A 21,956-nucleotide genomic window follows, 5' to 3' on the forward strand; every position below is an offset into this window, starting at 1 on the left:
ACACACACACACACACACACACACACACACACACACACAAAGATATACAGCTTAGCGGATAAGTATCGTCGACACAGGAGACTCCCAGGATTCAAATTTTAGCTTGACCACTTACTAGCTGTGTGACCAGGAGAAAGCTAATTACCCTCTCTGTGTCTCAGGATCTCATTTATAAAGTGAGAATGATACTAACAGTACCAAACCTCCTGGGGTTACAGAATGTGAAAGGCTTAGGACTGAAACACAAAGTGGCTGGCATGTAAGCACTCAATAAATTATGCAATTAATTTATGCAAACAATTGTTATTAAGCAGCCTTGGAAAACAGTAGAGTTATATAACATGCTAAATGAGCCCCATGCATTCTCATTTGAAACTGGAAGGCACAGAACTATGTGCATTACATGATAAATGTATAAAATAAAAATGTGTATACCACATACTCATCTGTATGTGGATTTAAACACATGCATATATGCTTGAATATGCATAGAGTATTCCTGAAATTATACATTAAAAACTAATAATGCCTCAGGAAGGGGAGGATTTCAGAATGTTAGGACATCCTGACTTACTTTGGATAAACAAAGGTGGAACTTTTCACAGCATTTCTTTAAAACAAAACAAAAAACTCACCAATCTTGAACTGTGGGATTGTATTCCATTTTCAAAGTTTAATAAACAAAAGAACTGGCTTGATTTTTTAAAAGAACACAAACCTTAGGATTTTAGGTTGTTAACTTCCCCATAGTGTTAGCAAATATCTAGCATTTGCGTCACCACAGCCCGTCCTGCAGGCAAGGCAGACAGCACCAATTGAGCAGCACGGCAGACAGCACCAATCAATGGCGACACTCTTTCCCACTGAGCAGATGTTCAGAATCCTTCTAATACCGGTCTCCAAGCAGCCCGTACGAATCACTCAGTTTTGACAACGAAGCTGAAACATGATTTGCCACCTCGAATCTCAAGCATGACCTCCAGAAATTTGTGAAATTATTGAATGACTCAGAATATTTCCCTCCGGGAGTCCAGTCCTGCTGATTCAGAACTCTTTCCTGCTAACTTACCCCCACCAACCTCCCTATTCCGGAGGGATTTGGAATCCTTCTAAACCAACCACTGCCCTCAGTATTTTTTTATTTTTTTACAGAAAAAGAAACTGAAGCCCCAGAGATTAAAAGATTTGCTCAAGGTCACAGAATGAGTTTGCACCAAATCCATAGTAGTAAATTATAGCAGCTAAGAGTGTGGGCTCTGAGGTCAGACGGGCTGGGCATGAATTCTCCTCCGCATCTTACTAGCTGGGTGGCCTCATCTCCCTGAGCCTCCGTTTCTTCGTCTATAAAGTGGGGCTAATTGGGATGCCTTATTCACAGGATGGTTGGAAGGATTCAATGAGCTAATAAATCAAAAGTACTTAGTGCAGGCTGGGTAGGGTGGCTCATGCCTGTAATTCTAGCACTTTCGGAGGCCGAGGCAGGAGGATCCCTTGAGCCCAGGAGTTCAAGACCAACCTGGGCAACACAGGGAGACCCTGTCTCTATTTTTTTTTTTTAAAGTGCTTAGTGCAGTGTCTCATACCCTAATGACGACCTGATAAATGTATCTTGGTTGTTAACAGTTGTGACTGTAATAGCAAAAGTTATTCTGATGGATCCTTAAGAAGCCAAATCTAGACAAGGCAAAGAAGGGAAGATCTGGCACGGTGTTTCCTTTACAATACGCTGCGAGAATAAGCTTATCAAACATTTAGGCTGTTCTCAGTCTCTCAGTATAGTGGGTGAGACTGCAGATTGTGGCACCCACTTTCTGAGCCTGCCTCCTTCACCTGCAAAAACGGGGTGATAATTCCTACATACAGGGTTGCTGTGAATGTCTAATGAGATCATGTAAGGAAGGAAGGCGTCTGGCTCAGGGTAGGTGTGCAGTAAATGGTAGCAGTCATTTCACAACAGAGGGACTGAGCCAAGCATTGGGAAAACCCACCACTGCCTAGTGCAAGGGGGAGGAAGCCTGAGCTTCAGAACCAGATAAACTTGGTTTTATTATTATTTTGAGATGGAGTCTCACTCTGTCACCCAGGCTGGCATGAAGTGCACTCGGCTCACTGCAGCCTCCACCTCCCAAGTTCAAGGGATTCTCTGCTTCAGCCTCCCAAGTAGCTGGGATTACAGGCGTGAGCCACCGTGCCCAGCTAATTTTTTTGTGTTTTTAGTAGAGACCGGGTTTCGCCATGTTGGCCAGGCTGGTCTCGAACTGCTGACCTCAAGTGATCTGCCCGGCTTGACCTCCCAAAGGGCTGGGATTACAAGCGTGAGTCACCGCACCAGGCCTAAACTTGGCTTTAGCAAATGGCTCTGCCAATTTGCACCTGTGTGATCTTGGATACGTCACTTCACCTCTCTGGACCTATCTGCAAAATGAGGCCACTAAATTGACCGTGCAGGCTTGGGGGGAAAGTTAAAAGAAGCAATGAAGGAAGGCGAGTCATAGTAACAGTACTCTACGTGGTCATAATAATACCAGGAGAAAGTGTTTATTGATCCTGACCAGTATCGCTTACGGTCCTGCATGCTTTACACGGACTGAAGTATAAAGCGCTGCCGTTGATAATTATGATGATTAAGTCATTTAACAACGACCCATCTAACGTTATTCTGCAGTACTTTAGGCCTGCAACCCTACAAGCAGAGACCTAGAGTAAGCTCCCTGTATCCAATCCCTTCCCTCCGGGCTGGCGGAGACGTGTTTGAAATAAAGTTTATTGAAGTTTCTGTCGATATTTACATATGATACACGGTAAATAACAGAGCCAGGCCCCCCACCCCACCCTGTCCCCACCCCAGTGCCCTCCTCCCCCCAGCCTCGTTAAAAATCGCTGCGTAAAGTCAGGTTAACTGCGGCGGGTCCCCCCTCCCCCCTCCCACCTAAGATGCAAACTAAAAGCCCCCGTCCCTCCCCTGCCCCCCTCCCCCCACCCGGGGGGCCATTCTGGTTCCGTGTACAGCACTGTGCTACCTCGCCCCTCTTTCCCTAATAAGGGGGGGTGGGCGAGTTCCTGGTGACCTCCTCTCCCCCCAAAATCTGTCCAACGGGGCAGACGGGCCCTTGAGAGAGGCCAGAGTTGGGGTTGTGAGGGGGGAAGAGGGACGTCAATGAGGAGGAGAGCCAGAAATTGGAAGACTTAGAGGTTTGGGGGGGTGTCGACCCCCGCTACTGCCCCTCCCTCCCTCGACGGGGCCTCGAGGGGGGAGAGGCGGGCACAGGTGTGGAGATGGCGTGGGGGAATTCCCTCCACCCTAGGTTCCCCATTCTGGCCGTCTGGTGTGCGCCTAGGGCGGGATGCACCCAAGGGCTTGGGACGAGCAGGTGAAGGGAGGAAAGGAGAGAAAGAGTTAAAGGAGGAGGAAGACGAAAAAGAAGCCAAGGATAGCTGAGAAAGCAAGAAGATCCTTTAGACAAGAGCCCCCTAAAAGGCAGGTAACCTTCAGGAAGCAGAGAAGAGCCCAGCCGGTGAGAAAGAATGGGACCTTCCAGGGAAGTCGGGGAGATGGGGAGGGAAGGGCCAGGTTAACTGTATCCGTGGCTTCCAGCCCCCTTCCCTACGCCACCCCGGGGCTGCGGATGGAGCAAGCCGGCCCTCCCACTGCACCGGAGGACCCAGCAGGTCGGGAGGTGAGATTAGGCAGGGAAAAAGGAAGCCCAGAGCAGAAGGGAGAAGAGGATGGTCGGCATTCCCGGCAGCTGCCCGAACCTGCTCTCCAGCCCAGCGCCCCTGCGGTGAGGTCGGAGGTTGGGGAGCTCCGGAGAGCTGGGCGCCTGCACCGCCGCGGGCTGCTCCCAGCTCAGAGCAGGTGGAGAACGAGGGAGGAGCTAATTTTCTTGGAGAGGAGGGGCCAGAGGAAAGGGGCGGGCCAACGAAGGGGAGGAATCATTTGGGAGTGAGAGGGACCAATGAAAAGGAGAGGTCGGGAAAAGGGGGCGCGGCCATTGAAATAAGGGAGTTTGTGGGCGGAGCCATTGGGAAGAGGGCGGGGCCTAAAGCTGGCGCAGCCTTCTCCGGGTGGGAGCGAGGAGTCCCAAGGATGGAAGGGGGCGCTGCATTACAGGGAGACCCCCGAAGACGAGGAGGAGGAGGACGCAGGGGGAGCTCCGAGGGGCGGGCCTCAGCAGGGCGAGGTGGAGATGTGCAGGTGGTCCGGGTACTTGATGGCGGGAGGGTAGTTCTGCGTCATTTGGATGGACACGTCGCTGGAGATGTCGGAGGGGCTCCGGCCGCGGCGCCACGCCTCGGGCTGCAGGAACTGGCCCGAGTAGTCGGAGCAGTCGCTGAGACGCGGGCGGTAGAAGGCCGGGTGTGGACGGTACATCTCCTCCTCCGCGTAGCGCTTGGTGAACAGGTACACGGACATCACGCCGGCCCCCTGCGGCAAGGCAAGGTCAGAGTCCCAGGGGCGCCCCCATGCGCATCCCCGGACCCCCCACTCATCTCCTCTCGATCCAGGACTCAGAGTCCCCACCCCAAGCCCCTTCCTATCCCAGGACCCAGGATCAGGGCTCCAGCCCTCTCTTTCCCCAGGACCTCAGGAGTCCAAGCCCTCAGGTTGACCCCTCCCTCAAGACCCAGGAGTCCCAGTCTCCAGACCCTCCCTCCCCCAGGATCCCAAAAGTTGGAGCTCTCAGACCCCTCTTCCTCCAGGACACCCTCAGCTACCACCTCCCTCTGACGCCAGAGTCTGCATCTCCAGCCTCTCCTTCCTCCTGGACTCAGGAACCAGGTCCCCAAGACCTCTCTCCATTCAGAACTCTAGAGTCTAGGTCCCACGGACGTCACCTCTTTGAGTAGGAAGGAGGAAGCGGCGAAGGCAAAAGACCACCCGTAGCGATAATGAAAATACTGCTCAGAGCTGCTGGGCCTGTTCATGACCTCGTCGTTGATGCTGGAGATGTAAAGAACCAAGCCCACCACCAAGGAGAGGCCTAGGGGAGCAGAGGGGGTGCCCTCGTCCATTAGAAGTGGGCCCCTTTTCCCAGCCCCAGCCCCACCTCACTGCCTTCCCCTCCTCCCCATTCTGTCCTGGACTAACTTCCCGGAAAGCCCCTTGTGTGCTGGGCCTTGGTTGGGTGCAGGGAGCCCAGAGATGAATCAACAACCACCTCCCCCTTTACCCCCCTAAATCTGCCATCCAGGAGCGCACAGTGCAATTGGAGAAGGAAAATAGGAACACACTGATCAAGTCACATATAAGGTGATAGGTGCTACAAGGAAGTAGCACGCTCTCTGGGACTCTGGAAGGGGCGCCAAACCCGCCTGGGGCAGGGGCAAGAGAAATGAAGGAAAGATTGCTTAGTTCAAGTCTTCTTTTCTTTTTTTTTTTTGAAATGGAGTCTCACTCTGTGGCCTGGGCTGGAGTGCAGTGGCCTGATCTCGGCTCACCGCAACCTTCAACCTCCCGGGTTCAAGTGATTCTCCTGCCTCAGCCCCCCAAGTAGCTGGGATTATAGGCGCCCGCCACCACGCCTGACTAATTTTTTTTGTATTTCTAGTAGAGATGGGGTTTCACCATGTTGGCCAGGCTGGTCTCGAACTCCTGACCTCAGGTGATCCACCCTCCTCGGCCTCCCCAAATGCTAAGATTACAGGTGTGAGCCACCTCGCCCAGCCTTAAAGGATGAGGCCCAGAGAAGAATAAGGGCACACTGGCAGAGTGCACAGCACGGGCAAAGGTTTGGGAAGGAGGGAAAACAGAGCTGGTCCACCCATGTAGCTGTAACATGAGCTGTAGCCACAAGAAATGAGGTTAGAGAAAGGGGACGGTATAGCCATGGTGAGCCTTGAATGCCGGGCCCAGGAGCTGAGCATTGACACCAAGGGTACTAGGGAGCTACATAAAGTTTGTAGCAGAGGAAGGACAGGGCCAGATCCCAGTGTTAGAAGAACGTTCGGGGGCTGGTTGATGCTGGGAACAGACTGGAGGGAGACATATTCCAGGGGGAAGAGGATGAGGCCTGAGCTGAGGCTGTGTGGATAATAATTGCAACAATAGCAATAATAATAGCAACGACTTATATAGGTCTTGGTCTGTGCCAGGCACTGTTCTTGGTGTTGTGTATATATATACATTCATTCAAACTTCACAACACCTCTTTGAAGGAGGTACATTTTTAACACCATTTACAATTGAGGAAATAGAGCATATGGACAGTGTGCAGAGGAGAGGTCCGATCTGAGAATTTCTAAGAGGTGATTATCATTTTCTCCAGATGAAATTTCCTCTGAACAGTAACCATGCCAAGAGTGGCTTAAGGAGGCTATAAATGTATCTAACTAACCCCTATCAACCTCTTCCCCTAGAATCCTATGTTCTGTGTGCCACACACAGAATAAGCCCAGATTCCTTCCACTGTCTACACCGCTGGTAGGCAAACCATGGTCCATGGACGAAACCCAGCTCACCCCCTCATTTTGTATGGCCCACCAGCTAAGAATGGCTTTCACATAAGTAAATGATGTTAAAAATCAAAACAAGACTGGTATTTTGTGGCACATAAAAAGTATATGAATTTCATTTGGCAGCACCTCAAAAAGTTAAAGATAGAATTATCATACGACCCAGCAATTCCACTCCTAGGTATGTACCCAAGACAAGTGGAAACATATGTTCATACAAAAACTCGTACACGGATGTTTGTAACAGCGTTATGCGTTATAGCCAAAAAGCGGAAACAGCCCAAATGCCCATCAGCTGATGAATGGATAAACAAAATGTGGTATATCCATATACAGGAATACTATTCAGCCAAAAAAGGGAACGATATACTGATTCATGCTACCATAGGGATGAACCTAGAAAGCAAGCTAAAAGAAGCCAGATGCAAAATATCACATATTGTGTGATTCCATTTATATGCAATGTCCAGAATAGGCAAATCCACAGAGACAGAAAGATTAGTGGTTGCCAGGGAATAGGATGGAGGGGGAAATTGTGTCTGGCTGCTAAGGTATGTGAGGTTTCTTTTGAGAATAATGAAAATGCTGTGAAATTAGCTAATGGAGATGGTTGTACAACCTTGTGGATGTACTAAAAATCACTGAATTATATGAAATTTATAGTATGTGAATTACATCTCAATTTTGTTTTTTGTAATTTTTTTTTTTTTTTTTTTTTTTTTTTCTTGAGACGGAGTCTCGCTCTGTCGCCCAGGCTGGAGTGCAGTGGCGCAATCTCGGCTCACTGCAAGCTCCGCCTCCCGGGTTCACGGCATTCTCCTGCCTCAGCCTCTCCGAGTAGCTGGGACTACAGGCGCCCGCCACCACGCCCGGCTAATTTTTTGTATTTTTTAGTAGAGACGAGGTTTCACCGCGGTCTCGATCTCCTGACCCCGTGATCCGCCCGCCTCGGCCTCCCAAAGTGCTGGGATTACAAGCGTGAGTTTTTTGGAATTTTTTGAGACAGAGTCTTGCTCTGTCACCTACGCTGGAGTGCAGTGGTGCAATCTCAGCTCACTGCAACGTCCGCCTCCTGGACTCAAGCAATTCTCCTGCCTCAGCCTTCTGAGTAGCTGGGATTACAGGCACCTGCCACCATGCCTGGCTAATTTTTGTATTTTTAGCAGAGACAGGGCTTCACAATGTTGACCAGGCTGGTCTCAAACTCTTGACCTTAATTGATCTGCCCACCTTGGCCTCCCAAAGTGCTGGGATTACAGGTGTGAGCCACCACACCCGGCCTTTTTTGTTTTGTTTTGAAGACAGAGTCTTTCTCTGTTGCCCAGGCTGGAGAGCACTGGGACAATCATGGCTCACTGCAGCCTTCACTTCCCAGGCTCAAGTGATCCTCCCACCTCAGCCTCCCTAGTAGCTGGGACTACAGGTGCACACCACCACACCTGGCTGATTTTTTGTATTTTTTGCAGAGACAGGGTTTTGCCATGTTGCCCAGGCTGGTCTCGAACTCCTGATCTCCAGTGATCTGCCCATGGCCGGGCGCGGTGGCTCACGCTTGTAATCCCAGCACTTTGGGAGGCCGAGGTGGGCGGATCACGAGGTCAGGAGATCGAGACCATAGTGAAACCCCGTGTCTATTAAAAATACAAAAAAAAAAAAATTAGCCGGGCGTGGTGGCAGGCGCCTGTAGTCCCAGCTACTCGGAGAGGCTGAGGCAGGAGAATGGCGTGAACCTGGGAGGCGGAGCTTGCAGTGAGCCGAGATCGCGCCACTGCACTCCAGCCTGGGCGACAGAGCGAGACTCCGTCTGAAAATAAATAAATAAATAAAAATAAAAAATAAAAAATAAAAATCAAGTGATCTGCCCACCTCATCTCCCAGAGTGCTGGGATTACAGGCGTGAGCCACTGTGCCTGGTTTTACATCTCAACTTTTGAAAGTATATTAATTTCAAATTTTGGTTTCTACAAATGACAGTGGAACACAGCCACACCCATTTGTTTACATATTGCCTATGACTGGTTTTGTGCTACAACCACAAGGCTGAGCAGTTACAAGAGAGACTGGGTGGCCAATAAAGCTGAAGATATTTATTGTTTGGCTCTTTATAGAAAACTTCGCTGACCTCTTAGACTACAGTATACAAACAGTCCGGTACCTGCCCACACCATCTCTGATCAGTTTCTCCTTGTTTCTTCCTCTTAGCCCACCTAACTTTCTTTACTTTTTTTCTTTTTGGGACAGGGTCTTGCTCTGTTGTCCAGGCAGGAGTGCATTGGTGCAATCATAGCTCACTGCAGCCTCCACCTCCCTGGCTCAAGCGATCCTCACACCTCAGCCTCATGAGTAGCTGGGACAACAGGCATGCGCCACCATGCCTGGCTAACTTTTGTATTTTTTTGTAGAGACAGGGTCTCCCCATGTTGCCCAGGCTGGTCTCGAACTCCTGAGCTCAAGCAATTCTTCCACCTTGGCCTCCCAAAAGTGCTGGGATTACAAGCGTTGAGCCACCACACTCAGCCTAGAACACCTAACTTTCTTGCTCTTCCTTGAACTCCTCAAGCTCACTTCTGCCTCAGGGCCTTTGGTCTTGCCATTCCTTCTACCTGGAATGCTCTTCCCCCAGATTTCCCCATGTCTGTCTCTGTCACTTAGATCTCTCCTCACTTGTTGCCTCTTTAGAAAGACCTTCTATGGGCCAAGCGCAGTGGCTTACACCTGTAATCCCAGCACTTTGGGAGGCCCAGGTGAAAGGATCGCTTGAGGCCAGGGGTTTCAGACAAGCCTGGCCACCATGGTGAAACCTCGTCTCTCCTAAAAATACAAAAATTAGCTGGGTGTGATGGCACACACTTGTAATCCCAGCTACTCGAGAGGCTGAGGCAGGAGGATTGCTTGAACCCAGGAAGCAGAGGTTACAGTGAGTCAAGATCGTGCCTTGAAGGAAGGAAGGAAGGAAGGAAGGAAGGAAGGAAGGAAGGAAGGGAAGGAGGGAGGGAGGGGACTTGGAAGGAAGGAAGGAAGGAAGGAAGGAAGGAAGGAAGGAAGGAAGGAAGGAAGGAAGGAGACTTTTATGATCTCCCTGTTGAAAAGAGTATATTTCCCTCACTCAAAATTTGAGAAATGCAAGTGAAAAATATGATGAGCTACCACTTCTCATCAACCAGGTAGTCAGAAGTTTAAAAGCTTCACAGCACACTCTTTTGGGGAGGCTGAGAGGATGGACGTTCTTCTACATTGCTGGTGGGAATGCAAAATGGTGCCGCCACGTGAAAGGGGATTTAGTAGCATCTAACAAAATCACACACGGATCTATCCTTTAACCCAGCAATCCCGCTTCCAGGAATTTATCCTAAGGATATCTCTCCCATTTTGGGAAACTACACATGCACAGGCTGATTTATTGCAGCATGATTTGCCATTGAAAAATAATGGAGGCTGGGCGCTGTGGCTCACGCCTGGAATCTCAGCACTTTGGGAGGCCGAGGTGGGCAGACCACTTGAGGTCAGCAGCTTGAGACCAGCCTGGACAACATAGTGAGACCCCATCTCTACTAAAAATAAATAATTAGTTCCTGTTGTCTTAGCTACTTGGGAGGCTCAGGAGGGAGGATCCCTCGAGCCTAGGAGTTCAAGGCTGCAGTGAGCTATGACTTCACCACTGCACTCCAGCCTGGGTGACAGAGGGAGACTGTCTCAAAAAACTAAATTAAGTTAGGCTGGGCACAGTGACTCATGCCTATAATCTTTGCACTTTGGGAGGCCAAGGTAGGCGGATCACTTCAGGTCAGGAGTTTGAGACCAGCCGGGCCAACATGGTGAAACCTGGTCTCTACCAAAAATACAAAAATTAGCCAGGCGTGGTGGTGGGTGCCTGTAATCCCAGCTACTTGGGAAGCTGAGGCATAAGAATTGCTTGAACCCAGGAGGCAGAGGTTGCAGTGATCCGAGATCGCACCACGGCTCTCCAGCCTGGGCGACAGAGTGAGACTCTGTCTCAAAAAAACAAAAAACAAAAAACTAAATTAAAAACAAAATAAAATAAAATACATGAGTCCACACTGATACATATGTAAAATAAGAAAAAAGAGAAAGTTCTTTTCAGTAGCACACCAATTTATCCATGTAGGTGGAATAATAGACTTACAAGAAAACACCACTCTGCAATCCTAGTAGCAATGTTGGATTCAGGCAAGAGTCACAAGGGGATGCTCAATTGCTGGATGACAGAATCTCCCCACAGAAGATCTATTAATTATTACAGAGATAAAAAACTTCCTTTATGGTGAAAGAACCTGGCAGGTACCGCCTTAACCAAGCGATCGAAGTTAACATCACCAGCAACAGGGCAGACCCACACCACGGGCCTCCGGAGAAGAGAGCTGAGCAAGCCACTACCTCCTTTATGTCGTGTTCCTGCTGAGAATGCGTAACCTGAATCCACTCATGAGGACAGTGGGACACTCTACAGCCCAACTGGCTGCACTCTTCAAAAACGTCAACATGAAAGATTGAAAAAGAAAAAAAAAGGCAGCAGAGCTCCATAAAAAATGAAAGGTTCACATGGCATCCTCCATGTCTAAAAAAAAAAAAAAGAAAGGAGACTAAAGAGACACAATAGGGAAATGCAAAGCATGATCTTAGATTGGATCCTGAATCAGGAAAAAGTAGTAAAAAGATAGCACTGGGCCAGGCGTGGTGGCTCACGCCTGTAATCCCAGCACTTTGGGAGGCCAAGGCGGGTGGATCACTTGAGGTCAGGAGTTTGAGATCAGCCTGGCCATCAGGGTGAAACCCCGTCTCTATTAAAAATACAAAAATTAGCCGGGCGTGGTGGCGAGCGCCTGTAGTCCCAGCTACTTGGGAGGCTGAGGCAGGAGAATCGCTTGAACCCAGGAGGTGGAGGTTGCAATGAGCCAAGATTGCGCCACTGCACTCCAGCCTGGGTGACAGAGTAAGACTTGGTCTCAAAAACAAAACAAAACAAAAAGGCCAGGCACGGTGGCTCACACCTGTAATCCCAGCACTTTGGGAGGCCAAGGCGGGTGGATTACCTAAGGTCAGGAGTTCGAGACCAGCCTGACCAACATGATGATAATCCCATCTCTACTAAAAATACAAAAATTAGCTGGGCATGGTGGTGGGTGACTGTAATCCCAGCTACTCGGGAGGCTGAGGCAGGAGAATCGCTTGAACCCAGAAGGTGGAGGTTGCAGTGAGCCGAGATCGTGCCATTGCACTCCAGCCTGGGTGACAAGAGCAAAACTCCAACTCAAAAAAAAAAAAAAAAAAAAAGACAATATTGGAGGGTGGGGGTGGTGGCTCACGCCTATAATCCCAGCACTTTGGATCACTTGAGCTCAGGAGTTTGAGACCAACCTGACCCACGTGGTGAAACCCTGTCTCTACTAAAAACATAAAAATTAGCCAGGCATGGTGGCATGAGCCTGTAGTTCCAGCTATTTGGGAGGCTGAGGCATGAGAATCCTGGAACCCAGAAGGCAGAGGTTGCAATGAACCAGGATTGAGCCACAGCACTCCAGCCTGGGTGACAAAGCGAGACTGTCTCAAAAAAAAAAAAAAAAAAGATGACAGTATTGGGACATTGGTGAAATTTAAATATAGGACTAGATATTAGCTATAGTATTTTACAAACCTTAAACTTCCTGAATTTGATTATTGTACTGTGGTTAGGTAAGAGAATGCCCTTTTTCTTAGGAAATACTTGCTGAACTAGTGAAGTGTTTGCAACTTATATTCAAGTGGTTGCACCAATGTGTGTATATATATATATTTTGTGCACATATATGTATATATTTGTGTATATATGTATATATAACATGTGTATACATAGGTATATATGTATATGTAATATGTGTATACATATATGTGTATATAGATCTATATACTTATGGAGATAGAGAGAAAGGCAAATGTGGTAAAATGTTGAAAAACTGGGCTAGGTGAAGGATATGAGAGTTCATTGTATTATTTTTACAAGCATTCTGTAGTGTTAAATTTTTTCCAAAATAAAAAATTTAAAATACAAGTATCCCAAACCAGAGATTTTTTTTTCAAAGTGCTGAGTATTACCTGCACACTAGTATTTCATTTACTTATTTATCTGTTGAGATGGGGTCTTGCTCTATGGCCCAGGCTGGAGTGCAATGGCATGATCATGGCTCACTGCAGCCTCAACCTCCTGGGCTCAAGCGATCCTCCTGTCTCAGCCTCTGGAGTAGCTAGGACAACAGCATGCACCACCACACCTGGCTAATTTTTTTTTTTTGGAGAGACAGGGTCTCAATATGTTGACCAGGCTGGTCTCAAACTCTTAGGCTCAAGCAATCCTCTCGCCTCGGAATCCCAAAGTGCTAGGATTACAGGCATGAGTCACTGTGCCTGGCCTTGCTTTTTCATTGTAAAAAGAAAAACCTACCTTTTCCATGGGGAACTCTGATGGACATCGCCGTTACCAAGGGTTCGAGCTAGTACCACTCACAGTGGGACAACCTGACATTATTTGCTCCCTGGAGTAATGTGATACAGAGTACGCTGCGGCACCTCTGACTTTTCTTGCCAATGATGTTTAACGTGAATGTTATCAAGCCTCTAGTCTAGACAGAACTTCCAGGTTACAGAAAATACAAGGAAAGAGGAACAAATGAAATGTTACCATGAAGAAAACAATAAATTCAAGATGTGGCTGGGAGCAGTGGCTCACGCCTGTCATCCCAGCATTTTGGGAGGCTGAGGTGGGTGGATCACCTGAGCTTGGGAGTTCGAGACCAGCCTGACTAATATGGAGAAATTCCATCTCTACTAAAAATACAAAATTAGCTGGGCGTGAATGGTGCACCCCTGTAATCCCAGCTACTCGGGAGGCTGAGGCACAAGAATTGCTTGAACCCAGGAGGCGGAGTTTGCAATGAGGTGAGATCACGCCATTGCACTCCAGCCTGGGTGACAGAGCGAGACTCTGTATCAAAAATAAATAAATAAATAAATAAAAATAAATTAAATAATAAATCCAAGATGCAGGACATTCACCAGGATACTGTGTCCCTCAGTCTTCAGAAAAACGATGACATGGACCAAGCTAATGACACTGGAACCAGTGATCAAGTCTAATATCTCAAAAAGAGAAACAATCAGACATTCCGTGTCTCCTGATGTAATAGACACAGCAGGATGTGAATAGCACCACCTATCTATAAAGTGTTCTTGCCAAAAACAAAACAAACAAAAAAATCAAACATGCATCCATCTAAGCTTCTTTTAGATCTTGGCTTACAAGAAAACACAGGAATAGCCTGAGTGTGGTGGCTCACACCCGAAATCTCAGCATTCTGGGAGGCTGAGGCAGGTGGATCACCTGAGGTCAGGAGTTTGAGACCAGCCTGTCCAAAACATGGTGAAACCCCCTCTGTACTAAAAATACAAAAATTAGCCAGGTGTGGTATTGGGCGCCTATAGTTCCAGCGACTCAGGAGGCTGAGACAGAATTGCATGAACCTGGGAGGCAGAGGTTGCAGTGAGCTGAGACCGCAGCACTGCACTCCAGCCTGGCGATAGAGCGAGAGTCCATCTCAAAAAAAAAAAAAAATTAGCCAAGCATGCTGGCGGGCACCTGTAATCCCAGCTACTCAGGAGGCTGAAGCTGGAGAACCACTTGAACCTGGGAGGTGGAGGTTGCAGTGAGCTGGGATTGCGCCACTACACTCCAGGCTAGGCGACAGAGTGAGACTCTGTCTCAAAAAAAAAAGAAAAGAAAAGGCCAGGCTCAGTGGCTCACGCCTGTAATCCCAGCACTTTGGCAGGCCAACGTGGGCGGATCACCTGAGGTCAGGAGTTTGAGACCAGCCTGGCCAACATGGCGAAACCCTGTCTCTACTAAAAATACAAAATTAGCTGGGCATGATGGCAGGTGCCTGTAATCCCAGCTACTCGGGAGGCTGAGGCCAGAGAATTGCTTTAACCTGGGAGACGGAGGTTGCAGTGCCTGGGCGACAAGAGCAGAACTCCGTCTCAAAAAAACAAAACAAAAAAAAAGGGGAGAGAGAAAAGAAAACAGTGAAATAGATGAACATATTAAACCACAACAGAAGATTCCATTGGAAAACTCTGCAATGTGGGAATTCCACACAACAAAAATCAAAATTTCTCAAAAAAAATAGATGGTGAGAAAAAAATAGGAGAGGGACTGTTTTAGGTTGAAAGAGGCTTCAGAGATCTATCAACTCAATGTACATGTGGAACTTGGATCTGGATTTGCAACAAATGAACTATAAAAAGGCATTTATGAGGCCAATGGGGGAAGAGTGAGCATTAACTAGATATGAGATAACATGAAGTAATTATTCTTATTTGCTTGGGCTTGATGATAGCATGGTGGTTATAGTAAATAAAAGACTACTTATAACTCAGAGATATACTGAAATATCTGTGAATCAAATGATGTCTGAGACTGGCTTTAAAATAATGTAGTGAAATGCAGAAGAGGACATAGCAATATGACTAAAAACAGATTTGCCATATGTTGGTAATTGTTGAAACTGAGTACAGGATCCATGAATTTCATTATACTATTCTTTCTATATTTTATTTTATAATTCTTTTTTTTTTTTTTTTAGACAGGGTCTTACTCTGTTACCCAGGCTGGAGTGCAGTGGCACCATCATAGCTCACTGCAGCCTCCATCTCCTGGGTTCGAAGCGATTCTTCCACCTCAGCCTCCAGAGTAGCTAATACTACAGGCTCGGGCCACTGTGCTTGGCTTCTTTTTATATTTTAATAATGAGATATATTTAAAAACTCAGTGTTGGCCAGGCGCGGTGGCTCACGCCTGTAATTCCAGCATTTTGGGAGGCTAAGGTGGGCGGATCACAAGATCAGGAGATCAAACCATCCTGGCTAACATGGGGAAACCCCGTCTCTACTAAAAATACAAAAAATTGACTGGGCGTGGTGGCGGGCGCCTGTAGTCCCAGCTACTCGGGAGTCTGAGGCAGGAGAATGGCATGAACCTGGGAGGCGCAGCTTGCAGTGAGCCGAGATCGCGCCACTGCACTCCAGCCTGGGCGACAGAGCCAGACTCTGTCTCAAAAAAATAAAAAATAAAAAAAAAGTCAGTGTTGTAAAAACAAATAGTAGTGGAATTAGGCTTTTCTTTCTTTCTTTCTTTTTTTTTAGAGTCTTACTCTGTCACCTAGGCTGGATGCAGTGGTGCGATCTTAGCTCACTGCAACCTCCGCCTCCCGAGTTCAAGCGATTCTCCTGCCTCAGCTTCCTGAGCAGCTGGGACTACAGGCATGCACCACCACACCCAGCTAACTTTTTGTATTTTAACAGAGACAGGGTTTCACCATGTTGGTCAGGCTGGTCTCAAACACCTGACCTCAAATGATCCGCCCAGCTCGGCCTCCCAAAGTGCTGGGATTATAGGCATGAGCCACTGCACCCAGCCAGAAAAGAGACTTATTAACTAAATGTCATGCATGGACCTAGATTGAATCCTGGTTCTGGCGAAAGAGTTATAAAAGACATTCTTGAAATAGCCAGGACAGTTTAAAAATGTATTAAATTATATTATGGAATTATAAAATGTCCAGGTCTGATAATGTTGTTGTAGTTATGGAGAAGAATGTATTATTCTTCTATTTATTTATTTATTTAGAGACAAGATCTGGCTCTGTTGCCCAGGCTGGAGTGTAGTGGCATGATCTCGGCTTATGGCAACCTCTGCCTCCTGGGCTCAAGCCATCCTCCCAGCTCACCCTCCTGAGTAGCTGGGACTGCAGGTGCATGCCCCATGCTCAGCTGACTTTTGGTATTTTTTGGAGAAACAGGATTTTACCGTGTTGCCCAGGCTGGTTTTGAACTCCTGAGCTCAAGTAATCTGCCCACCTCGGCCTCCCAAAGTGAGGCCACAGCACCCGACCCTTAGCCTTAAAGGATGCATACTAACACTTAATTTTAGAGATGAACTATCAACATGTCTGCAATTTACTTTCAAACGCTAAAGCCAAACAAATCTGTGTGTGGTGTGTTTAAAAAGTGAGGTGGGCTGGGCACAGTGGCTCACACCTGTAATCCCAACACTTTGGGAGGCTGAGGAGGGCAGATCACCTGAGGTCAGGAGTTCAAGACCAGCCTGGCCAACATGGTGAAACCTCATCTCTACTAAAAATACAAAAATTGGTCCAATGTCGTGGCTCAGGCCTGTAATCCCAGCACTTTGGGAGGCCTAGGTGGGTAGATCATGAGGTCAGGAGTTTGAGACCATCCTGGCTAACACAGTGAAACTCTATCTCTACTAAAAATACAAAAAATTAGCGGGGCATGGTGGCAGGCACCTGTAATACCAGCTACTTGGGAGGCTGAGGCAGGAGAATCTTGTGTACCTGGGAGGTGGAGGTTGCAATGAGTTGAGATCGAGCCACTGCACTCCAGCCTGGGCAACAGAGTGAGACTCCATCTCAAAAGAAAAAAAAAAATTAGCCCAGCGTAGTGGTGCCCGCCTGTAGTCCTAGCTACTCAGGAGGCTGAGACAGAAGAATCGCTTGAACCCAGGAGGCAGAGGTTGCAGTGAGCAGAGATGGCGCCCTTGCACTCCAGCCTGGGCAACAGAGTGAGACTCCATCTCAAAAAAAAAAAAAAAAAAAAAAAAAAAAGTGAAGTAGGAGGGAAAGATAGAGAGATAGAGAGAAAAACATTTATTTTAAAACCTTGGATTATTCGGGTGGGTGGGATAATATAATGACCCCTCCCCATCACTCTCCTTCTCCTAACCTACTTTTTTTTTTTTGTAGCATGTAGCACCATCTAACATTATATTATCTATTTGTTACTTTTTTATTAGACATCTCCTCCGTCCCCATTTGGATGCTAGGAACTCCATGATGCTAGAAACAAGTCCACCTGGTTCTTTATTATTCTCCAGCAACTAGTCAATACTGTTTGAATGGATGAATACGCTTGCTATGCAGCTGGAACGTCTAGAAAAGCCCATTCACTCTAAATCCCGCCATTCCTCTATCCCTTCCAAGAATTAACTTTTCCTTGCTCTGAACTTCCATAACACTTTCAACTTCTAGTATTCCATAATGTTGAGACACAGTAAGGGAGTGATTATAGGCTGGGCGTGGTGGTTCAGGCCTGGAATCCCAGCACTTTGGGAGGCCAAGGAGGGCGGATCACTTGAGACCAGCCTGGCCAACACGGTGAAACCCTGTCTCTACTAAAAATACAAAAATTAGCCGGGCATGGTGGCGGGCACCTGTAATTCCAGCTACTCGGGAGGCTGAGACAGGAGAATCGCTTGAACCTGGGAGGTGGAGGTTGTGGTGAGCTGATATTATGCTGCTGCACTCCAGCCTGGGTGACAGAGCGAGACTCCATCTCAAAAAATAAAAAAATAACAAAAAAAAGAAAGTGATCATGAAGCATTACATGGTGAAAACACACCTGAGATCGGTCTTGAAATATGAACAGGTTTATAGGAAAGGAAGATTAAAGGAAGCCCAGAAATCACACTCACTGCAGTGCCTAACTCAGATGCAGGGGAATCAGCTTCACTCTTTTCCTCTCTCTCTCTCATCCATCAGGGATGGTCACTGAAGGACAATCAAATTATGTCTGTTTTACTTCCTGAATTCCTCATAAATCTAACTCCCTTTTTGCTTCCCCAAGTCCCTTGCCCCAGCTCAGGCCTTATTCTCTTTTTTTTTTTTTGAAATGGAGTCTCACTGTGTCACCCAGGTTGGAGTGGTGTAATGGCGCCATCTCGGCTCACTTAAACCTCCACCTCCCGGGTTCAAGTGATTCTCCTACCTCAGCCTCCTGAGTAGCTGAGATTACAGACGTGCGCCACTATGCCCGGCTAATTTTTGTATTTTTAGTAGAGATGGGGTTTCACCATGTTGGCCAGGCTGGTCTCGAACTCCTGACTTTGTGATCCGCCAACCTCGGCCTCCCAAAGTGCTGGAATTACAGGCGTGAGCTACCGCACCCGGCCTTCAGGCCTTATTTTGTATGTTTGTACCATTGTTCCAAAATCCTCATCTCCCTTTCTGAAACCCAAAGCAGACTCTATCCCTCCAGGCTCAGAACTCTTCCTTGGTTCCTCGTTGTCCACAGGAGAAACAAGGCAGCCTGTCGTTCCAGGCTGTCTGTGATCTGGTTCCTGCTGACAACACCTGCCTCATAGTTCACTCCAACCCCAGACTTAAGGCCCAAGTTTCACGTTACAGCTCTAAATCACAAACATTCTGCCAGGTGCGGTGGCTCATGCCTGTAATCTCAGCACTTTGGGAGGCTGAGGTGGGCAGATCACTTGAGGTCAGGAGTTCAAGACCAGCCTGGCCAACATGGTGAAACCCCATCTCTACAAAAATATAAAAAAAAATTTAGCCAGGCATGGTGGTGCACACTTGTAATCCCAGCTACTCAGGAGGCTGAGGCATGAGAATTGCTTGAACCCAAGAGGTAAAGGTAGCAGTGAGCTGACATTGCACCATTGCACACCAGCCTGGGCAACAGAGCAAGACCCTGCCTCCATAAGTAAATAAATAAATAAATACCAGTCTCCATAAGCAGAATCAGGACCAGGGTCTGATGGGAAAGAAAGAAATATTTCCACTGAGGAAGAGATTTTGTTTTCTTTTTTCTTTGTAGTAAGTCATTCTTATCGTTGCTTTTTCTTTCTGGCCATTTTACATTAGCCCTGGTTCTCCAAAAATAACCTTATTTTCCCTTTCTCTTTTTGTCCCTCCCTTCCCCCTTTCGGATCTCTGCAATCCAACTCTCTTACTCTCCTCCCACCCCCTCAACTACATCTGCTTTGTAATTCTTAAAGCACAGTAGGCAAGAGTCACCTACATTCCAAGCTGAATAGAACCATCCTGGCTTAAGAACAACTGGGTTTCAGGACCATGGACAGGTGCACTGGCGTCGACCTCTGTCTTAGCTGCTTTCTTTTTTTCTTTCCTTTTTTTTTTGAGATGGAGTTTCACTCTTGTTGCCCAGGCTGGAGTGCAATGGTGCAATCTCGGCTCACCGCAACCTCCGCCTCCCAGGTTCAAGCGATTCTCCTGCCTCAGCCTCCCGAGTAGCTGGGATTACAGGTGCCTGCCACCAGGCCTGGCTAATTTTTGTGTTTTTAGTAGAGACGGGGTTTCACCATGTTGGCTAGGCTGGTCTCGAACTCCTAACCTCAGGTGACCTGCCTGCCTCGGCCTCCCAATGTGCTGGGATTACAGGCATGAGCCACTGTGTCTGGCCTGTCCTAGCTCCTTTCTGGGGCCTTATCGCATGCTGTGAATTCCATCTCCAAACCAGGCTCTTTTCTTTCTGGACTTGAAAATTTCCCCCGACACTTTCGGCATCAACTTAGCTGTCACCTTTTCTTGGAAGCCCTCCCTGGTCTCTCTCACCCTCCCCACAGCACCCTACTATGTCAGGTTAAAGCATCTTCCCTTTTCTCAGAATACCCAGGACTGTCACTCATCCATTCTGCCCTTACTCATTCTGGAAATATTTCAGTTTGCACTTCATACAAACAACACCTCTAGGCTCTAAGATACAAACAAGAACATGTTTGAAAAGGTCTCAGCCCAGCTGGGCCGCAGTGGCTCATGCCTGTAATCCCAGAACTTTGGGAGGCCGAGGTGGGTGGATCACTTGAGGTCAGAGTTCGAGACCAGCCTGGCCAACATGGCGAAATCCCGTCTCTACTAAAAATACAAAAATTAGCCAGGCATGGTGGCGGGTGCCTGTAATCCCAGCTACACGGGAGGCTAAGGCAGGAGATTGTGCCACTGTACTCCAGCCTGGGTGACAAAGCGACACTCTGTCTCAAAAAAAAAGAAAAAAAAAGGAAAGAAAAGGTCTCAGCATCCCCCTCACTGTTCTTTTTTCTGAGACAGAGTCTTGCTCTGTCGACCAAGCTAGAGTGCAGTGGCATGATTTTGGCTCACCGCAGCCTTCACCTTCCAGGTTCAAGTGATTCTCCTGCCTCAGCCTCCCAGTAGCTGGGACTATAGGGGCCCACCATCATGCCCAGCCAATTTTTGTATTTTTAGTAGAGATAGTGTTTCACCATGTCAGCCAGGCTGGTCTCGAACTCCTGACCTCAAGTGATCCACCCACCTTGGCCTCCCAAAGTGCTGGGATTACAGGTGTGGGCCACCGCACCTGGCCTGTCTCAGCCCTTTTGAAGATTATGTTCTGATACAAGAAGACAAAAAACACATAGCACAACAGTAGCAATAAATGCTGTGAAAAAATATAAAATAAAGCATGTGATAGTATAGTGGGGTAAGGGAATACTAGGTACTGTTGTCAGAGAAAGCAACTCTGAAGAGAAAAAAGCTTGAGGCTTCAGAGAGTCAGGGTCGGGTGGAGTTGGAGGTGGGGAAGGGACTTCCAAGCAGGGAAGAATAATGAGTGTACCAAGTCCTGAGGTGAGGCTGTGATTAGCATTTTCAAGGAGAAGAATGAGGCCAGTGTGGCTGAAGTTACAAGCAATGCGGAGAGTGCTAGTGGGTGAGGAGATGAGGTCAGAGATCTGAGCAGTAGCCAAATCATAGAAGACACTGGAGGCCAGACTGAGGCATTTGGATGTATTCTAAGTGCAATGGGGATCTATTGAAGGGATTTAAGAAAAAGTGTGAAAAGCTTTGACTGACAGGTAGTCGGGAGCTGTTCTGTGAGTGAGTGCACATGGGCTACACATGAGATTTAATTGTGTCTTCTGTGCCAAGGACAGGGCCTGGTGTACAGGACATCTGAAGACTGAATGAATAAGCATATCCACAGATCATGTTTAATGATCAGGGGCTAATGTGGGACAGGCATGTGCATGCCTCTTATGACCTGGAAAAAAACCAATGCCCGTCTAGCTTCCTCCCACTTCTCCTACAACCACATCCAGTCAGTCATCTGATTCTATTGATTCTTCCATCAATATCCGTCTCTCACATGACCATCCAGTTGCCTTTTCCCCACATCTCCAGCCCCAGCACAGACCGTATCTGCTACGGCCTGGGCCACTACACAAGCCTCCTCAGTTTGTACATTTCCAGTCTCTTTCCCTCTAGCCCATCCCCAGCACAGGTCCCTGTGAGACATTTAATGCCCAGCTGTGACCATAACCCTCCTGCCCTAGCCCTTCCACTGGTTTCTCCAAAATTGAAACCAGTGGAAACCTCCAAAATTCACCAATACCAGACCTGGGGCAACTCCACCAATAACCAGACCTCGGATAACTCCACCAATAACCAGACCTCGGATAACTCCACTAATGACCAGACCTCGGATAACTCCACCAATGACCAGACCTCGGATAACTCCACCAACGACCAGACCTCGGATAACTCCACCGATGACCAGACCTCGGATAACTCCACCAACGACCAGACCTCGGATAACTCCACCAACGACCAGACCTCGGATAACTCCACCAATGACCAGACCTCGGATAACTCCACCAATGACCAGACCTCGGA

At 47.8% G+C, this 21,956-nt stretch overlaps 1 protein-coding gene across 2 annotated transcripts in view; it reads right to left on the reverse strand.

Moving 5' to 3' along the window:
- Positions 1-2,519: 2,519 nt before the first annotated feature.
- Positions 2,520-21,956, reverse strand: part of CACNG7 (calcium voltage-gated channel auxiliary subunit gamma 7) — a 30,089-nt gene continuing 10,652 nt past the window's right edge. The window contains exons 5-6 of one of the 2 annotated variants that reach the window (XM_055239029.2): positions 4,837-4,982; positions 2,520-4,426 (exon numbers count right to left, since the gene is read on the reverse strand). In XM_055239029.2, coding sequence (XP_055095004.1) covers positions 4,169-4,426; positions 4,837-4,982 — 404 coding nt within the window. In that variant the 3' untranslated portion in view covers positions 2,520-4,168. The remainder of the gene's footprint in view (positions 4,427-4,836; positions 4,983-21,956) is intronic. The other variant, XM_055239030.2, reaches the window with a different exon arrangement.

The sequence above is a fragment of the Symphalangus syndactylus genome, chromosome 13 (assembly GCF_028878055.3).
Source record: "Symphalangus syndactylus isolate Jambi chromosome 13, NHGRI_mSymSyn1-v2.1_pri, whole genome shotgun sequence".
Lineage (NCBI taxonomy): Eukaryota > Metazoa > Chordata > Mammalia > Primates > Hylobatidae > Symphalangus > Symphalangus syndactylus.